This window comes from Corvus moneduloides, chromosome 3, assembly GCF_009650955.1.
Source record: "Corvus moneduloides isolate bCorMon1 chromosome 3, bCorMon1.pri, whole genome shotgun sequence".
Taxonomy (NCBI): domain Eukaryota; kingdom Metazoa; phylum Chordata; class Aves; order Passeriformes; family Corvidae; genus Corvus; species Corvus moneduloides.
In genome coordinates this window covers 114,036,105-114,052,924 of record NC_045478.1, presented here as the reverse complement: position 1 = coordinate 114,052,924, position 16,820 = coordinate 114,036,105, and the positions used below count along the sequence as shown (strand labels likewise).

The window sequence follows — 16,820 nt, the reverse complement described above, 5'->3', positions numbered from 1 at the left end:
CTTCATTGCAATGAGGTAGGAAGGGGAACAGGCCAAGAAAGGAGGAGAAACAGAATAGTCACTGGCTTTGAAGTGGTATTTAGGGTCATTTATCATCCCAAATTTTTGCCTCTGAAGCACTCATATGGGCCTCAGAGCAAGACGGCCAAATGCACTTACCGATCTCCCATTAACCTGCCGCCAACTCCAAACTCCAGTTACTCAGCTCACCATAGGAACCCAGCAAGCATCCAATTTCCACTTTCTGATTTGGGAAGCACAAGCAAAGCCAAATAGCAGAATGAAGAAGGAAGGGAAGACACAGACTTGTGGTCATGGGGAGGAAATGTGCACAGAGAGCCCTGGGAGAGCGTGGAGAGGTGTAATACAGGCACTAGGCAGAGCAAGGATCATGAGGCTGGGTCCCTGTTAGTGATCAAGCACAGGCAAAGTTAGTGCTCCAGTGCATGAGGGAGTCCAGGAACATCCAGGACCCAGAGAAAAAGAACAGTTTGATAATCAAAGAGGTTTGATAGGAATGCTTAGCTTCCCAATCAAAGGTATTGAGATACCTAAGTCAGCTAGAGTCAGATAGTGTCAGACTTATTCAAAGGCAATAAATCCTACCCTGCTGATAATAGGGCTTAAAAATCTTACCCAAACTTTTGTTTTCCCTGAAATGAATCAAAATAATAAAAATACTCTAAAAATTTCAATCATCCATTCTAATATCTTCTTTTTTTCTTTTTTGATTTTAATTAGAGATGCTTATTGTGGCAGACTATGCTTAGTAAGGAATCCCAGTTATCTTTTATACATCATCATTAGAATCATAGAAGGGCCTGGTTTGGAAGGGACCTTAAAAGTCCTCTAGTTCCAATGCCCCTGCCACAGGCAGCGGACCACCTTCCACTAGATCAGGTTTCTCACAGCCCCATCCAGCCTGGCCTCAAACATCTCCAGTGAAGAGGCTGCCCACAGCTTCTCTGGACAACTTGTGCCTGTGCCTCACCACCCTTATAGTCAAGAATTTCTTTCCTAATATCTAATAAAACAGCTTAAGGCCATTCCCACTATCCCTGCATGCCCTTGTCCCCTCTCAAGGCTTCCTGCTGGCTTCCTGTAGGTATGGGAAGGGGTTCTAGAAGGTCTTCCCAGGCCACCAGATTTGTCAGGCATGATTTGCCTTTAGTGAAGGCATACTAGCAGTCACCAATTACCGCATTATTTACCATAAGCCCTTAGCACAGTTTCCAAAATGACCTGACTCCATAATCTTGCCAGGCACTGAGGCAAGACTGACTGGCTTGTAGTTCCCTGGGTCTTCTTCATTTCCCTTTTAAAAATGAGGGTTATGTTTCCCCTTTTCAAGTCAGTGGGAACTTCACCAGAGTGCCATCACTTCTTAAATATGATGGATAGTGCCCTTAGCCACTTCCTTGGCCAGTTCCCCCAGGACCATGAATGTATCATATTAAATGTAAAACACTACTGTTCCTGTAATTTAGGTCATGAAATAAAAATGCCACCAGTGTTGTTACTTTAGGTTTTAATAATAATTTTCTATGACATTAAGTATTTTGATTACCACAACTTACCAGCAGTCAATGATGTCAACTCAGAAAAAAATGCTTCACACTCTGAACAAATGGCACACAAAACTTACTTTTCATTATGCATTTTAATAACTGGGAGTCATTCAATTCTGATTTTTATACAACCAATTATACAATTAGCATGTATACATACTCAATTCCAGTCATAGTGTATACATATTTTTGGATCTGCAGCAATATAAAATGAGTTCTACTTGTATATACATGTGCAAGTCTGAATAAGTCCTGAGTCATTTTAAAGTACTATTATTTAAATCCTGCAAATTTTAACTGATGCAAATAAACATCAGATTTTACAACTATTGTGAAGAAGGTATTTAAAAAACAATATATAGCACTTTGCATCAGCTTTATGCATAGCTATTTCTGTACAGTGCAGAGTTTCTATTTACAGTCTGAATGATTATGAAATCTGAAAAGATGCTGACCATGTTCTTCAGTAACTACTGCTTCCTTTGCTTCTTTATTAATGGTGGGTGATTTGTTCATTTGTTTGGTGTTCAAACAACCAAGCGTGGAAGACTTTGAGAGGCTTTAAATTTATATTCTTCCTGCTGCATGTATTTTTGTAAGCATTCAGGTTACCCAGGCCCTTTAATTCTTCTGAGAAAAACTATACAGTTATACAGTGAAATAGTTAAACTGTGTATCTGGAAGGAAAGAAAATGAAACAACAGTGGAGTATGAGCATTACCTTAAACATGTTACTTCTATAAAGAAACAAAGAGGAACTGTTCTTAAGGAACAGCTTGGACCAGAAACCAAAAGGCTGCTTAGAAACCCTCTGTCAGCCTGACACAGTGCCATGGTAAACATGAGATGCTCTGCAACGGCCAGAACAAAATTATCTGAGCAAATGGGGAAGGAAGCACTGCTGCCAAGGAGGGGATCCCAAGCTCATCACAAGAGTCAGAATCTTTGTACAGTATTTAACAGAACAACTTACACAAAATGTCTGTATACCTCATGCCAGGAGAATGCAAGCACTAACTTGAGAGCTGGTGAAGGACACATGATAGTGTGGGGGTGTAGCTTGTCTCTAATTGGTGCTTGTTGGATGCAACTTTCCAGGTATGGAGGAGACACTTTTTTTTTCTTTTCCTTATTCCTCTCGCACAAAAGTGAAGGCATCACTCCAACCATACTCCTCCAGCATAAGGATCCTGGCATAAAACTTAGCTGGTCCATGGCTGCTGTAGTCAAAAACACCTTTCCTGAAGAAGGGTGAGAATTCACAGATGGTGTATTTTGACAACGTTAGCCCCACTTTATCAATGTGCAGTGGAGATGATGGAGGACTTCAGCATTGCAGAGAAAAGCTCCTGAGGTATTTTCTGTGGAATGAAACGTAAAATGTCATAAGGTTTACTTTATCAAATTGACTACAATGACTTTGACAAATTAAATGAACAGCAAAAGCCCCAAAAAGATCTCCATGGGCTGTGAATAGTCCTTTCAATAACCCTCAGCATTTAAATCCATTTATAAAACAGTCTACTGAAATGTCTGTATTAGGCTCAGGAAAAGCAGAAAAGAAGAATTTCCACTTCCTTCCTACATCCAGCTTAGCAACTCTTTTATTCTGTGGTTGTGTGGTGTGATGCTTCCTGGTTTATTCTGCAGTCATGTAATGCTTTCTGCTAATCATGACATGCTGATACGGTTATCTAGCATTTACCAAAACACTACAGCAGGTGCAAACCTCAAATCCATTCTGCAGGACATTCACTACATATGGACACAAAAGGACTTAAAAATCTTTCCCTCATGAAGCTTCCACAATCCTTGCATTGAATGGATTTGTTTTGATGAAGGCTATCTGCAGAAAGATTTGCATGAATTCTGTATTATGTCAGAACCTACCAGCATCTTTTCACTGAGCTGCCCTTAAAATTTCTTTTCCTTTTTTTTTTTAAAGTCTTACAAATGAGAAGCATGTGGCAGATGCTTCCCTTCCCTTCCCTTCCCTTCCCTTCCCTTCCCTTCCCTTCCCTTCCTTTTCCCTAGTTAATATTCACCAACTACTGTGCAACTTGCAGTCACATTTGTACCTAGAGAAATTGGGGGATGTACATTAACACAGTTAGTTTTCACAAACCTGACAAAGCTTCCATCATACGTGGGTTCATTTATCATGACTTAGTAACTAAAAACTTTTGAACAAATGCTCTAGGTAAAAGATTTGATCTGACAGATGCTAAAATACATCCAGGGTCACCCAAACACCTGCAAGGGAAATCTCATCTGGAGCACAAACTCCTTTTCTGTACTACAGACTGATTACAGACAGATACCTTTCAAATCATTCACTAGTCTTGGATACATGGGAAATATATTTGCAAGACAGAGAAGCACTTTCTCCTCTGAAGAACACAAGATTTAGTTATTTGAATGCAGGGCTTTGGGGTCATGGAAGTGGTTTGTTCAGGAAACTGTCCTAATTATTCAGTCATTTCTGAAGAAGAATTCCTCCAAACTGTAACAACCTGCTATGTATTTAAGAAACCAGCTGTTTTAGTATCACAGAAAGAAGGAAACAAACAAAGAGAGCAAACAAAAAAAAGCAGCTGCAACAAAAACTATTCTCTTGGCAGAAATGGTGACATTTTCTATTTTATTCAGATCTGCCAAAAGTTGTATTAATGTTCATGAAAAGTTCATTACAAAAATGCCTTCAAGATGAACTCCAATAAACTAAGATGTAATTCAAAGTGAGAAACAGATGTCGTTATCAACATTTTTCATAGTTAGCTCTCAAACAAGGATTCTTTACAAAAAGTCCCAAACCAGTAATGCCTGAAGGATGAATATGGTAGAAAATCAAATGTAGAACATGGCATTCTGTTAGAGTTTTAGCACTGTGCTGAAAAACTACTGCAGTAACTCCAGTTTATGACTACCAAAGGCTCAAAGGTACCAAAATATCTCACTGGACACATCATAAGACCTACTGCATTCACCTTGGTATGTATAGCCAGATAATTGACTGTCATGTCTTTTCTGTAAAGCCATTACTCATTGTTTTGGCATGATAGTTCTAATGGCAAAGTAAAAAATCTCTCTGCTCTAAGTATACACTAGGAACAGCAGGTACACTTCTTTTCCACAATCTGTGCTCAGAGCTGATGAGTGAATATCACAGTTTCTTTGAACATGAAAAAGATCCTTGGGAAAATGGCAACATGCAGACCCTACCAGATAATAATGGAATGATTTTGTATGACGGTTTCCTGCCATAAGGCTTGACATTATGTGCCTCTTCAACAACCACCTCTGAACAAATCAGCCATCTTATAAAACCCAGGATCTGCATTTGCCTTGTTTGCAATGCTGATATGTTAATATAGCCCCAGAGCTGCTGTGCCCTTGACACAAAGAAGCTGTTGCTTTCTTTAAAGTACAGGCTGCTCTGCCCAAAGACGCTGGCTGGGATTGTTCCCTTGTAGTAAGGAAAACAGTGACTAATGGCAGAAGTGCTCACATCACAAGCATCGATCAAAGAGCTGTGGCAGAGTACTACAGGAGAAGGTTGTTCTGTCCTGTTGGCTGCAATGGACAGTAAAGTGTAAGAAAGTGACAGGAGAAAACGAAGAGTGCTCCCTACTAATGAACGGAAAGATGCTTCCCAAATTCAGATGTGACAAGGAGAGGATGAGGGTCCCAGCAAGCTGGAAGAGGGGCAGGAGCACATCAACACCAAATGCCAGAAAGGACAAAAGGTCCTTACAGATCCAGAAGGGATTCCGCATGCATTTCGTTGCAGCCCAGGAGGCCACTGCAAGCAGCTGGAGTAGGAGCACGGCTGGATGAAAGGATCTCCTCTGCCAGCACTCAGTGGGCAGGAGGAGAGCTGTTTTCAAATCTTTTGTATTAAAATCCATTTCCAGCAGCAGATACAATTTTTCTCTATTTACAGAACTGTTTTGATGTGTCCTTGAAAAAAATTTCTTAGCAGAGACTGGCAAGCTCAGGATACCTTCATAGGTTCAAATTTTATACAAATTAATGACATTATTTCCTACTGACAGCAACATTGGCCCTGGCATGCAAAGCACTGTGTTACAGCTACTAGTTTGCATGATTATCTAGGAAAGAAAAAACTAGTTAACTGCCAAAATATTCCAACACGCTTGGTTTTATTACTCATTTTTTGTTTGTTAAGACTCTGGCCATTTGTTCTGGATTATTTAGTCTGGTAAATCAGTGTTTCTTCCAAATGCACTTTGGAGTTTCATTTCACTAATAGCATTTGACCTGCTATGCTGCTGGTTTGCTGGAAAATATCCTAATGATACGTTTGTAAACGTCTCGGTGTGAGGGCACAGGACCCTGGGCACTGTAACAGAGATGTAAAATGGGCAACTTACACATCAATCATGTTGGTGTTCTGGCTAAACACACTCAGGAACACCAGTTTAGAGACTGGAAATACTCTTCGCATGTACAAAACAAAGATAGAAAGCCAGGTTAAAAAAATAATCCAAAATAGGAAAAGCAGTGGTGTTTGCCTTCTCTGAAGGCAATACAACCTTCACGCCCTGTAACTTAAAATTTATGACAGCTGTACCTGAAGTTTTAACTTTGCAAATGAAACCAAAACTGGAGGAAGTGGTATGAGGCCCAAAGGTTCTTCTTTCTTACCTAGTCTGAGTTTTCCTTCTCTTTTAATTATGTGAATAGCAAAATGGAAAACCATTTAAAAGCTTAAAAATGCTTAAAAATCATTTTAATAGGGTTCACCTTGTTAGCAGTAGGCCAGCATTCATCTTATGCTTAATTCATCAGCACAACAAAGTCATTCTAATGATTTTTGCACTACTTTGTGATGTGGGGACTTCATAATTTTATACATTTTAATGTAAAGCCATAACTTAATTTAAAGTTATTAAAGTTATTACAATCAAAATCTTTCTCTGAAATTTTAAAGTTTTCTTATCATCCTTTCAATTGTGGCATATTAAAGAGGAATTCAGTTCAGTGACATTGTTCTCCTAATCCATTACTAATAGTGATAGCCTCAGAGACCAATAGCAGAGCTTAGCAAGAACTGGATTTTTTCATTAAAATTTGGTGTGTTTAAAAACTCATCAACTCTGGTACTTTCAGAAACTGAAAACACTTTGAGCTTTTGCTTTCATACTGCTATTTCTAGCAATTTCCTCAAAAAAAGTCAGTGCTTAAAATACTTAAGAAGTTATGTTTTAAAATCAGCATTAGAAATACTACCTGCTAATATATGCCAGAGCTGAAAGCACCAGAAAGCTTAATAAGATAAACCTTACAAGGCTTTGGGACTTTTTGAGACAATAGCTTCTCTTCTTTGAGACAATACCACCTTTTCAACACCTACATGTTAATTTGACAGTCAAAAGCTTTACCACAAGATCACAAAAGGTCACTGGTGACAGAGGCGGGACTAATTAACTTGCTCATCTAACTTCTAACATAGGCTCCCTCTCTCCCTCTAATATAGATGCTAGTTCCTCTCAGCACCAATCACATAATTGTTCCATTGACTAGTGTTAAGTGCTGCAGGCTTTAAATCAGATCTTGATTTGAATTATTCACACACCAAAGCATACACAGGTATCACAGCTCTTTTCTAGAGGATATGAATCCGATTACCAAAAAAACCCTCAAAACCAGACAGATTGAAGCATATTCCCTGACTCTAAAAAATCACATTATGTTGTAATTAAGTATTTGCAAAGTCAGATCTCCCCAAGAAAGACTCTACCCCAAGCAAGCAGACAGGCACATGATTCACTTCCAATCTGTGATCACAAAAACAAGGATCTGTGTAAAAGACAAGGCATGTAAAAGGAGCCTGCTGGAATGCAGAAATGGGAAGGCGTGTCCTTCTGCATTTGTCTCCTAAAAAATTGTTGGGCACCTGTAAAGGAAAATCAACATTTGGAGATCCTTCTCCAGATTAACCAACTTTCTCTCTTTTGGACACTTCAATTGATGAGTTGAAAAGAAAAAAATTACTTCCAAGGTGGTTTTTCAAAATATGAAATACTGCAGAAGTGCCAGCTATCGTCTCTAACTACATCCTACAGACAAAAATAAGGCTGGGCTGAAATGGCACTGACAAGTGGTGGTGTCCCACAGAGACTTCAGGTTGGCGAAAGGCCCTGCCTAAGGAGATTGCTTATATAGAATTTGACCAGAAAATATACAAGTTACCAAGAAAAATAGGATTCAAACTTCTCATTGGATTGCTTCTTCCTTGTGGTTTTTGTGGTTTTTTTGGGTTTTTTTTTTGTTTTTTTGTTTTTTGTTTTTTTTTTTTTTTTTGCTTTTTTTGAGGGGTTTTTACTGGCAAAAAAGAATTAAGACACTCTACAGGGAGAATAAGTTAGGATTGGAATGCAGAAGATGGGAACTCTTAGGAAAAGGGCTGCAAGCTAAGCCAGCTCTGCTTCATCCAGGACATGCACCACATCTCAATCACCACCCAGGACTCGATTATCTGGGTTAGGTATGGAAGACAAGGACAGCCATTAGCCACAGCATAGAAAATTCATTTAGAAACTGAGTCCCATAGGGAGCAAGTTTTCTCATGCAAAATATTCTGACACTAAATGCCAAAGCACATTCAAGTTGTCCAAACTGAAGTGTTTTGGAGGCAGTGATCCCAGCAGGCTTTCTCCTACAGTCTGCAAGTATAGCTCTGCAGGTCACAGGTCAGTTCACCACAGTTAAGCTTCCCTCTTATGTCTTCCACTCAAACCATCTACCCTTCCCTCCGGGACTACCTAAGGCTAAACTGGGTGTTGGAGGTTAGGATTCTTCCTTTTTTTTTTATTTCTCCCAGGAATTTTTCTCCTATTTGTTGCTTAAGAGATGGGAACGATGATACTTAAGAGACAAAAGACGTGGCCAGGATGAGGAGGACGGGGGAAGGGGTGCAGTTGGCTGCAGTCTTTTAGCTGGGGGGCTTTCTATTAGGAAGGGCAGAGATGCTTCGAGACTTGGCTGGGGGCCAAGGGCTGGGTTCAGCTCTTGCTTTCTCTCTCTGGGATTGGAGGAGAGACAGTTGTTGTCTTGGTGCTGGACTGCAGCTGCGGGGAGGAATTTGCTGCTACTATGGAGTTTTGCACCTTTTACTGCTTCTCCTTACTGTGGGTGAGCCTCTCTTCACAAGAGCGGTCATTGAACTGAGACCTTTTCAATACCCAATCTCACTGGGAGGAACCTTCACTATGTGCTTGGGTGCCTCAGGAGAAACCCGGGACCCTGACCCCCTCCCCCTCTCCCCCCTCTCCAGATGGGAGCATCTCCTGGCTGTTTGCAGGAGCCGGCTGCCACTGCCCAGCCCCGCTGTTTTCTGCCTCTGCTTCGGTTTTTTTTTTTTTTTTTGCTACACTTTAACTCGACACCCCATGTCCGCCCGAACACCCTGCTGCTCCTGCCACCCCTCGGCGTTATTGCTACACTTCATTTGCCGCCCCAGCTCAGCTAACCTTTGCTGTTCCAGCTGGCCGAGGTTACTGCTACAGTCCAGATCACCACCTGGAGTGGCACTGAGACCGGCTGCTCCCCGTGCGTTTTGCAAAGGGAGCCACCTCCCCTTTTCCCTGTCGCCTCAGTCGCCATTGTCATGTGGCGAGGAGGCTGAGCCTCGCACCCCCTGCAGCTGCGGAGGAATCATTGCACCCGCCCTTCCCGGCTGGGAGCCACCAGCGCCGCTGCCGGCTGTAAGCGGAACTGCACCCAAGGGGAAACTCACAACTGAGAAGGCTGGTGCTGGGTTTCTGGTTTTGTTTGTTGTTGCTGCTGTCATTGTTTGTTTGCCTTCTTATGTATACCTTACTATATACTATATACTATATTTTTTTTTTTCCTAGTAAAGAACTGTTACTCTTTTCCCATGTCTTTGCCTGAAAGCCCCTTGATTTCAAAGTTAGAATAATTTGGAGAGAAGGGGTTCATATTCCCCATTCCAGGAAGGTTCCTGCCTTCCTTGGCAGACACCTGGCTTTTAAACCAAGACACTGGGCCAATAGGACTGAGTAATTGCTAGCTTAATGCTCTGATAGGTCTCCCCATAGTTTCAGACTCCATTTCTGGATTTATTAAATTTGAGCAAGCAGGAAAGAATTTGCAGATAGCAGGACTATAGAATATGCGGTACCAGTGCTTTGGAGGACAGCAGTCCAAAAGGATGGGGGACTGTACCAGACTACAACTAATATCTTCACTTCCACCAATTCCAAATTTAGATCAATTCTCCTGATGCCATGAAGATTTTTTTGCCTTTTCTTTATACCCTGTTATATCTTTTTTACAACTTCTGTATTCTTAGTGCTTTTTCTCTACATCTTGGACTTGTTTGTCAAGCTAAGAGACTAAACATTTTAGAAGCTTCGTAGCTAGGGATCAGTGTGCCCCAGACCCCAAGGTCCTCTCCAGAACATATTCTGTAAACTAAGATAGAACCATCCAGGGGAAGGCTCCTTGGGGAGGGGGGCTCACTTGAGCCTCTCATTGGGGAATCTTTGATAGATATGCTAATAGTAAAACCTATAATGTTATACACAACCTTTCGGAGGGGGTATTCGGCGGGGTGCATTCAATGCACATGACCTGGACGTGTGCGCCTATGGATCCTTAAAATAAATACCAAGGTAAAATCCCTTTTGCCCTTCTAACCGTGTATGACTCCTTGATTTTAAGACCAAGAAAAGGCATCACTCCACTCACCAGATATAACTTGCTCAGAAACATTTTGGTCTTTTGTGGCTGTTTTCTTTTTCTAATAAAGAAAACATGAAGCTTCAATTTTTTTCCCCAACACCTTGGCATATATTGCAAGATATTATAAAGCAGATTTGAGTAAAGTACGTGAGCAGAACAGCATGTGATATTCAATATCCGAAGTGATATTTCAGGCCCCTCAGAAGTACCTAATGTCACCTGTGGATCTGAACACATTAATCTCCTGCACATATCCTTAGGTCATTTTGTGCAGTTGTGATTTCAGAGCAATGGAAAAAAGACTTACTGCCTGGGAGACTACCTGGTGCCTAAAGTATCTTATTTCTGTAGAAAAACTTGGGAGAGAAAACTTCTATAATTATGACAGGAACACCTGGCCCATTATCTTTTGCTGAAAGACCAGAATGGCTGGGTTCTCCTCACAAAATACCCTGCAGAATTAGACCACTGTCAAACCTGTGCAAAGCTTCCTTGAGTAGCAAAAGCTGACAACTGCCTCCAGAACATGTCTGCCCCTGGTGCCAGAGACCTTGCTCAAGCTGCGGACAATTTGTGTATACACTTTTTAGGAGAATAAAGACAGATCCACATGTTCGAAAATGGCAAGTCACCACTGCAATAGTCACATTGATGCCGGATTATTTTTTGCCTTTTTTCTTTTATATATTCTCTGCATTCTTTACACACGTATTTGTAGCTTTGTAGCCTATTACTGCATTTTGTAGCTAGTTTTCCCAGTACTTTTCCTGCCCTGATAGGCAGAAAGACAGAACATATTCCAAAGCCCCTATCCTATCTTGGTTCTCCTTAGGAAACAAGGCCAAAAAACAGCTCTTCAAGACATATTTTTCATAAACAAGTTCAGTTTCCATCTAAGGGGGGAGGACTTAGAAGGGGCTTGAACTGGGCAGGAATTGCATCACCATTTGTGCTCCTAATTGGTGATTTTTATCAATTATGCTCATTTGCTAAACTTTTAAAAACTGTATTCACCCCGTGGGGGTGGGCTTTTGTGGACATTTTCCGTATCTGCCCCTGGAGGCCTCCAATAAAGACCAGGCTTTACATTACCTCCTATACTTATCTCAAAAGTGTGTGTTGTTTCATTTATAGGTTCTTAAGGCATCAACATCATATTAAAAGGAGGGGAGTTATTTGCTTCAGGTTGGCAGGCATTAATTAGCCTCATAGCTGGATAAACACAAACCAGGAATCAAGGATTGGCTCATTTTAATCAAACCCTTCCTGCTCACTTTGATTAGTTCTAATCAGAAGTGATGCTTTTTACAGGTAATGCCTAGTAGTCAGCCAATAAATAAATAAATAAATAAATAGACTGAGAACAGGCCCAATCAGTATTACCTTACCCTGTGTTTTGGCATGTCTTACAAGTCTACATAAAACTCCAACACCCACACCAATTTTCATCTAAAACAAAATTCTACGCTGCAAGTTCCCTTAACAGAAATAATGCAAGTAGGCATATTATGCTAGGTCACTTTTTTTTTTTAATTTACTAGCAAATATCTTTGCAATTTGACTATGACACAGTCAAACTCTTAACTTGTTGGACTGAAGCTGTTAGCTAAGAAGCTACACGGGAGGAGATGAGATTGAAAGCTCCTACCAAAAATGTAATGTAGCTCTGTCCTGGGATAATCTATAATGTTATTGTATTCCATATCTACCTGCAGCCCCCCCAAATTGTTACTGTATCTTTAAGACCCTACAAATGAGAACCCTGCATGTGGATGGGTTGTTATCATGAGTGTTTTTTAAATTGTCACTCTTAGGCGCCTTCCCAGTTCTTTTTGCCATGTGGTATTTACTTTGCAGGCTACCTGGTCTTTGTTCAGGCAAAGGCTTTCCTTCTCTTTTTGGTTCACTTTTTGGGTTTTTTCCTCGGCTCAGAGAGTTAGCCATTTTGAGCTGCCTTGGGGCAAATTCCACCGGCACCCAAGTGTTGCCACTGAGCCCCACTCCAGTCCAAGCTGCTCCAACTTGTCAATGGTGCCTGGCCAAGGAGGACCACAAGTCGTCCCAGCCCAGATGCCTTGCCTTGCCTGCCCTGTCGTCTCTTGCTGCAAGGAATGTGAAGTCCCTCCGTGTGTTCTAGCCCTTTGGTCTGGAGAATACCAATCTGACCTCTAGATGTCAGGGAGATAAGCAGAGTGAGGATGGGCATGGGAGCAAGACTGACACCACCTTTCCCTCTGTCATTCAAACCATGCGCTTGGGTGCAGAGCGCCATCTTGGGGAATGGGGGATGTCCCCAGCATTTTCGTGTTTCTCTCCATTCTGGGGGGCAGTCACGAGACATGGCAATTTTGTATATAGCAGTTATTTACCATTATTTTTTGTCTGTTGCTGTTCTGCTTGTTAGTAAACTGTTATTTCTTCACTTATCTAATAGTATCTCATTCCTTATGGGTGGGAAGGGATTGTTTGAACCCTTAAGGGGAGACAACTCTTTCCATAGTGTTGTGCTTTAAAATTGTCTCAAACCAAGACAAATTTGGTGCCCAACTTAATGGGGAAAAGAGAGAAAGTGAAAAAATAACATTCTTGTCCTGAAGACCTTGTATTGGGTACAAGACTCACTGGGCACCATGCTGCCCGCCTTAATAATGGCTTTCTGGCACTTAGGTATGTATACTTATTCATAGATACTGACAATTCTGCCCCAGGTATATATATATCTTTTTCACATCAGGGACCACAAACCAGGATTGCTGTGTTGATATACTCTGTGACAATAACGCATGAAAAGATAACATCAGAGGCAATGAGAGTTATTATTTGGGATGTGTATTCTCTGCTCTTTCCTGTCCTGATCTCAGCTGCCTCTTTTGGGAGTTTATTAATAACCGCACCCAGCCAAGTTGCGGGAAAAGCAGGGGATAGTTTTTCCCAGCCTTTATGTCCTTCTCTCCCCTTCAGGTCTGGCATGAACATTTCGAGAATGTTCAGTAGCCTCTGGATGTTAAAGACACCACATTTTTAATTCTGTTATCTCTCCTCTATATGGCCTGCAGCATGTTTAAAATCAGAGCTGAGATTTCCAGAGAGGTTGTCCAGAGATGCACCCCAGTAGTGGAAAATTCTGAGTGGTGTGGATGTGGGAGGATGTAGGCCAAGCCCTGAAGGAATTCTCTGCCCTGATAGTTTGGAACTTTCCCCCGAAAAAATTCAGAATCCAGCTGAGGTGAAGTAATACCTGAAAAAAAATTGTGATGACAGATCTAAAGAGAAGAAGGTGCAAGTGCTGGGCCCTAGTTAATGCTTATCACACACTGCAGGTACAGCCAGAGAGGCAGGAGAACAAATCAGCAGACACCCTGGTCAGTCGGGCTGCAGTTAAACCAGAAGGGCAGCCTAGCTAATAGCAATTGCTCCTGTCCACAGACAGAAATCTAAAACCAAATCCATTTGCACGATGAATGATTGACAGGAAGCCAGGACTCTCACAGCCAGCAGGATGAATGAGAAATAATTACTGAGTCTTTGTCCTTAGAAAGTTCTTCACAATCTGAGAAAAGATCTCACCTGACAGCCCAATGAGTCTATATTAAGTTGGTTGATCTGAGTCTGGGACACCACAGGCAATGGTAGAATTTTGGACAGCACTGAAGCAAGGCACTTGGGATTCCTGTCATATGATGTGAGTATTGATCAGGGAACCACAGGGAGACCTGAAGCTCTCAGCCTCTGAACGCTGCTTTTAACAAGTCCTGAAGGACAGGTACCTTTGCCCAGAAGACCTCCAGCTGCAGCAAGGCCTTTGGAGACCACAAGCAAGGTACCCAATGCTTGCAAGAACTGGTTGTGATGGAGATTCCTTCTCTCATATGACAACCAACCACTAAGAGTCCAGACCTGGTAAAAGGTACAACACTGATGTGGCTCAAACTCTCATGACTAGAGACACAAGCCTGTGCCCTAGCACCACTGCGGTGGATTGAGGAGGACAAGACAATGGGCGCTCTGACAAGGAGGTTTCAAGTGTATGAAGACCCTGTACATGGCTCATCAGAAGCCCAAATGTCATCTGTGGAAAAAGACCTGATGGAACGTATGTGGAAACTGGAAGACAAGATTGCAGAGACCCATCAGAAACTCAGCAAGGAGCTTAAGGAGGGCCTTCTCCAAGCCTTGTCAGTACAAACCAGAGCCCCTGTTATCAGAAGCAGACATCCCCCAGCTAGGGAGAGGGGGTACACCCACAAGCTCACCTGTGGTTCTTTCTGTGTGAGTATGAGGAAAACATGAGAAGATGGATGGAAAGTCCACTTCTGTCCTGGCAGCATGGTGCATAAACTGAAGGAGGAAACTAGCAAGGGGAGTTCCACCAGAATGAATGTAGCTCCAGTTTCCCAAGACCAAACTGCTAGGCATAACAGAGCGGAGGATGATAGGTCTGAACCCCTTGAAGGGACCTCCAGAAGGTATGCCCAGGAAAGAAACAATAGTCAGGACTAAAAGAGCCAGATAGAGGCCAGAGAAAATCAGGTCTATTGGACTGTGTGGATCTGATGGCCTGGTACACCAGAACCACAAGAATACCAGGTTGACACTGATGCACTGTACTTCAATACCATCAGGACACGTGGAGCAGAACCCATTTCTATTGCTGGGGTGACATGGCAGGAGTTGACTCTGTTGGCAGCTGAGTTGAGCTTAACTGGAAAAGAGTGGAAGAAACCACCTACTGTGACTGGTCCAGACTGTGTATTCTTGGCATGGATTTCCTCAGGAGTGGTTATTTCAAAGACCAGAAGGATTCAGGTGGGCTTTTGGATAGCTGCTGTGGAGGCAGAGGGAATTAGACAGTTGAACACTTTTTCCTGGTCTCTCAGAGGACCCTTCTGCAGTAGACTCCTGAGGGTGGAAGAAGAGCAGGAACCAATTGCCACCACTACAATACATCATAGGCAATACCACACCGAGATTCTGAGATTCCCATACATAAGATGATCCATGAACTGGAGAGCCAGGGAATGGTCAGTAGACTCATTCACCCTTTAAAAGCCCATATGGCCTGTGCATAAGTCTGATGAGGAATGGAGCCTAACATGGCCTAAATGAAGTTACACCAAAACTGAGTGCTGCCATGCCAGACACGCTTGAAATTCAGTATGAACCAGAGTCCAAGGCAGCAAAGTGATGCCCCTATTGATACTGCTAATGCATTTTTCTCCATTCCTCTAGTAGCAGAGTGCAGGCCACCCTATGCAGTGAGTCAAGAGAGCTACTGAAGGACAAGATGGATCCAGTCAGATTGCAGAGCTGGAAGCCATCCAGCTGGCTTTGGACATCATTGAGCAAGAGAAGTGGCCAACGCTCTACCTCCACAATGACTTGTGGATGGTAGCAAACGCTCTGTGGGGGTAGCTGGAAAGGTGGAAAAAGGCCAACTGGCAGCATAGTAGAAAACCAATCTGGGTGGCAAGGCATCGCTACCCAGGTAGAGAAGCTGACAGTGCAAGTCCATCATGTGGATGCCCATGTGCCTAAGCGTCAAGACAAATGAGGAGCACCACAACAATGAACAGGTGTATTGGACTGCCAAAATGAAGATGTCAGGTAAACCTGGACTGGCAACACAAGGGGTAGTTGTTCCTAGCTGGTGGGCCCATTAGGGAAGAGATGTGACATACCGATGGGCTCATGACTGAGGGGTGGACTTAACCACACATGCCATAGCTCAGGTTATCCATGGTTGTGAGATGTGTGATGCAATCAGGCCAAGAGGGTGAAGCCGCTGTGGTATGAGGGGCAGTGGTCCAAACGTAAGTATGGGGAGGCCTGGCAGACTGATTACATCACACTGCTGCAAACCTGCCAAGGCAAGCACTACGTACTCACAAGGGTAGAAGCTACTACTGGATGGCTGGAGACATACTCCATGCCTCACACCACTTTCAAGAACACCATCCTGGGCCTTGAGCAAGTACCAGGAGGCATGGTACCCCTACAAGAATTGAGTCAGACAACAGGATTCATTTCAAGAACAGCCTTATAAACACCTGGGCTAGGGAATATAGTATTGAATGGGGGTACCACATTCCTTATCATGCACCAGCTGCAGCTAAAGTTGAGCAGTGCAATGAACTTAAAAACAACATTGAAGGCAAGGGATGGCAGGACTATCAAGCAGTGGGATCTGCATTTAGCAGAGGCTACATGGTTAGTTAACAACAGAGATTCCACTAACTGAGCTGGCCCTGCCCAATCCAAACCCCTGTGTACAGCAGACACTAGGACTATAGCAGCAAAGACTATGAAGTCCCTGTTGTGCATATGAGAGGTATGTTAGGAAAGACCATTTGGATTAATTCTGCCTTGAGCAAAGGCAAACCCATCTGTGAGATTGTTTTTGCTCAAGGACCTGGTTACTCTTGGTGGGTTACGCAGAAGGATGGGAAAACACGTTGTGTACCTCAGGGGGATTCAACTTTGGGTGAGAACAGCCTGTAAGGTTGGAATGTACCATTGGTTGCT

General features: G+C 42.6%; 1 protein-coding gene across 1 annotated transcript in view; it reads right to left on the bottom strand.

Moving 5' to 3' along the window:
- Positions 1–1,511: 1,511 nt before the first annotated feature.
- KIF16B (kinesin family member 16B) overlaps positions 1,512–16,820 on the bottom strand; it is a 171,806-nt gene continuing 156,497 nt past the window's right edge. The window contains 2 exon segments of the mRNA XM_032103634.1: positions 1,512–2,886; positions 2,888–2,929. Of these exon segments, the coding sequence (XP_031959525.1) occupies positions 2,698–2,886; positions 2,888–2,929 (231 nt within the window). The 3' untranslated portion in view covers positions 1,512–2,697.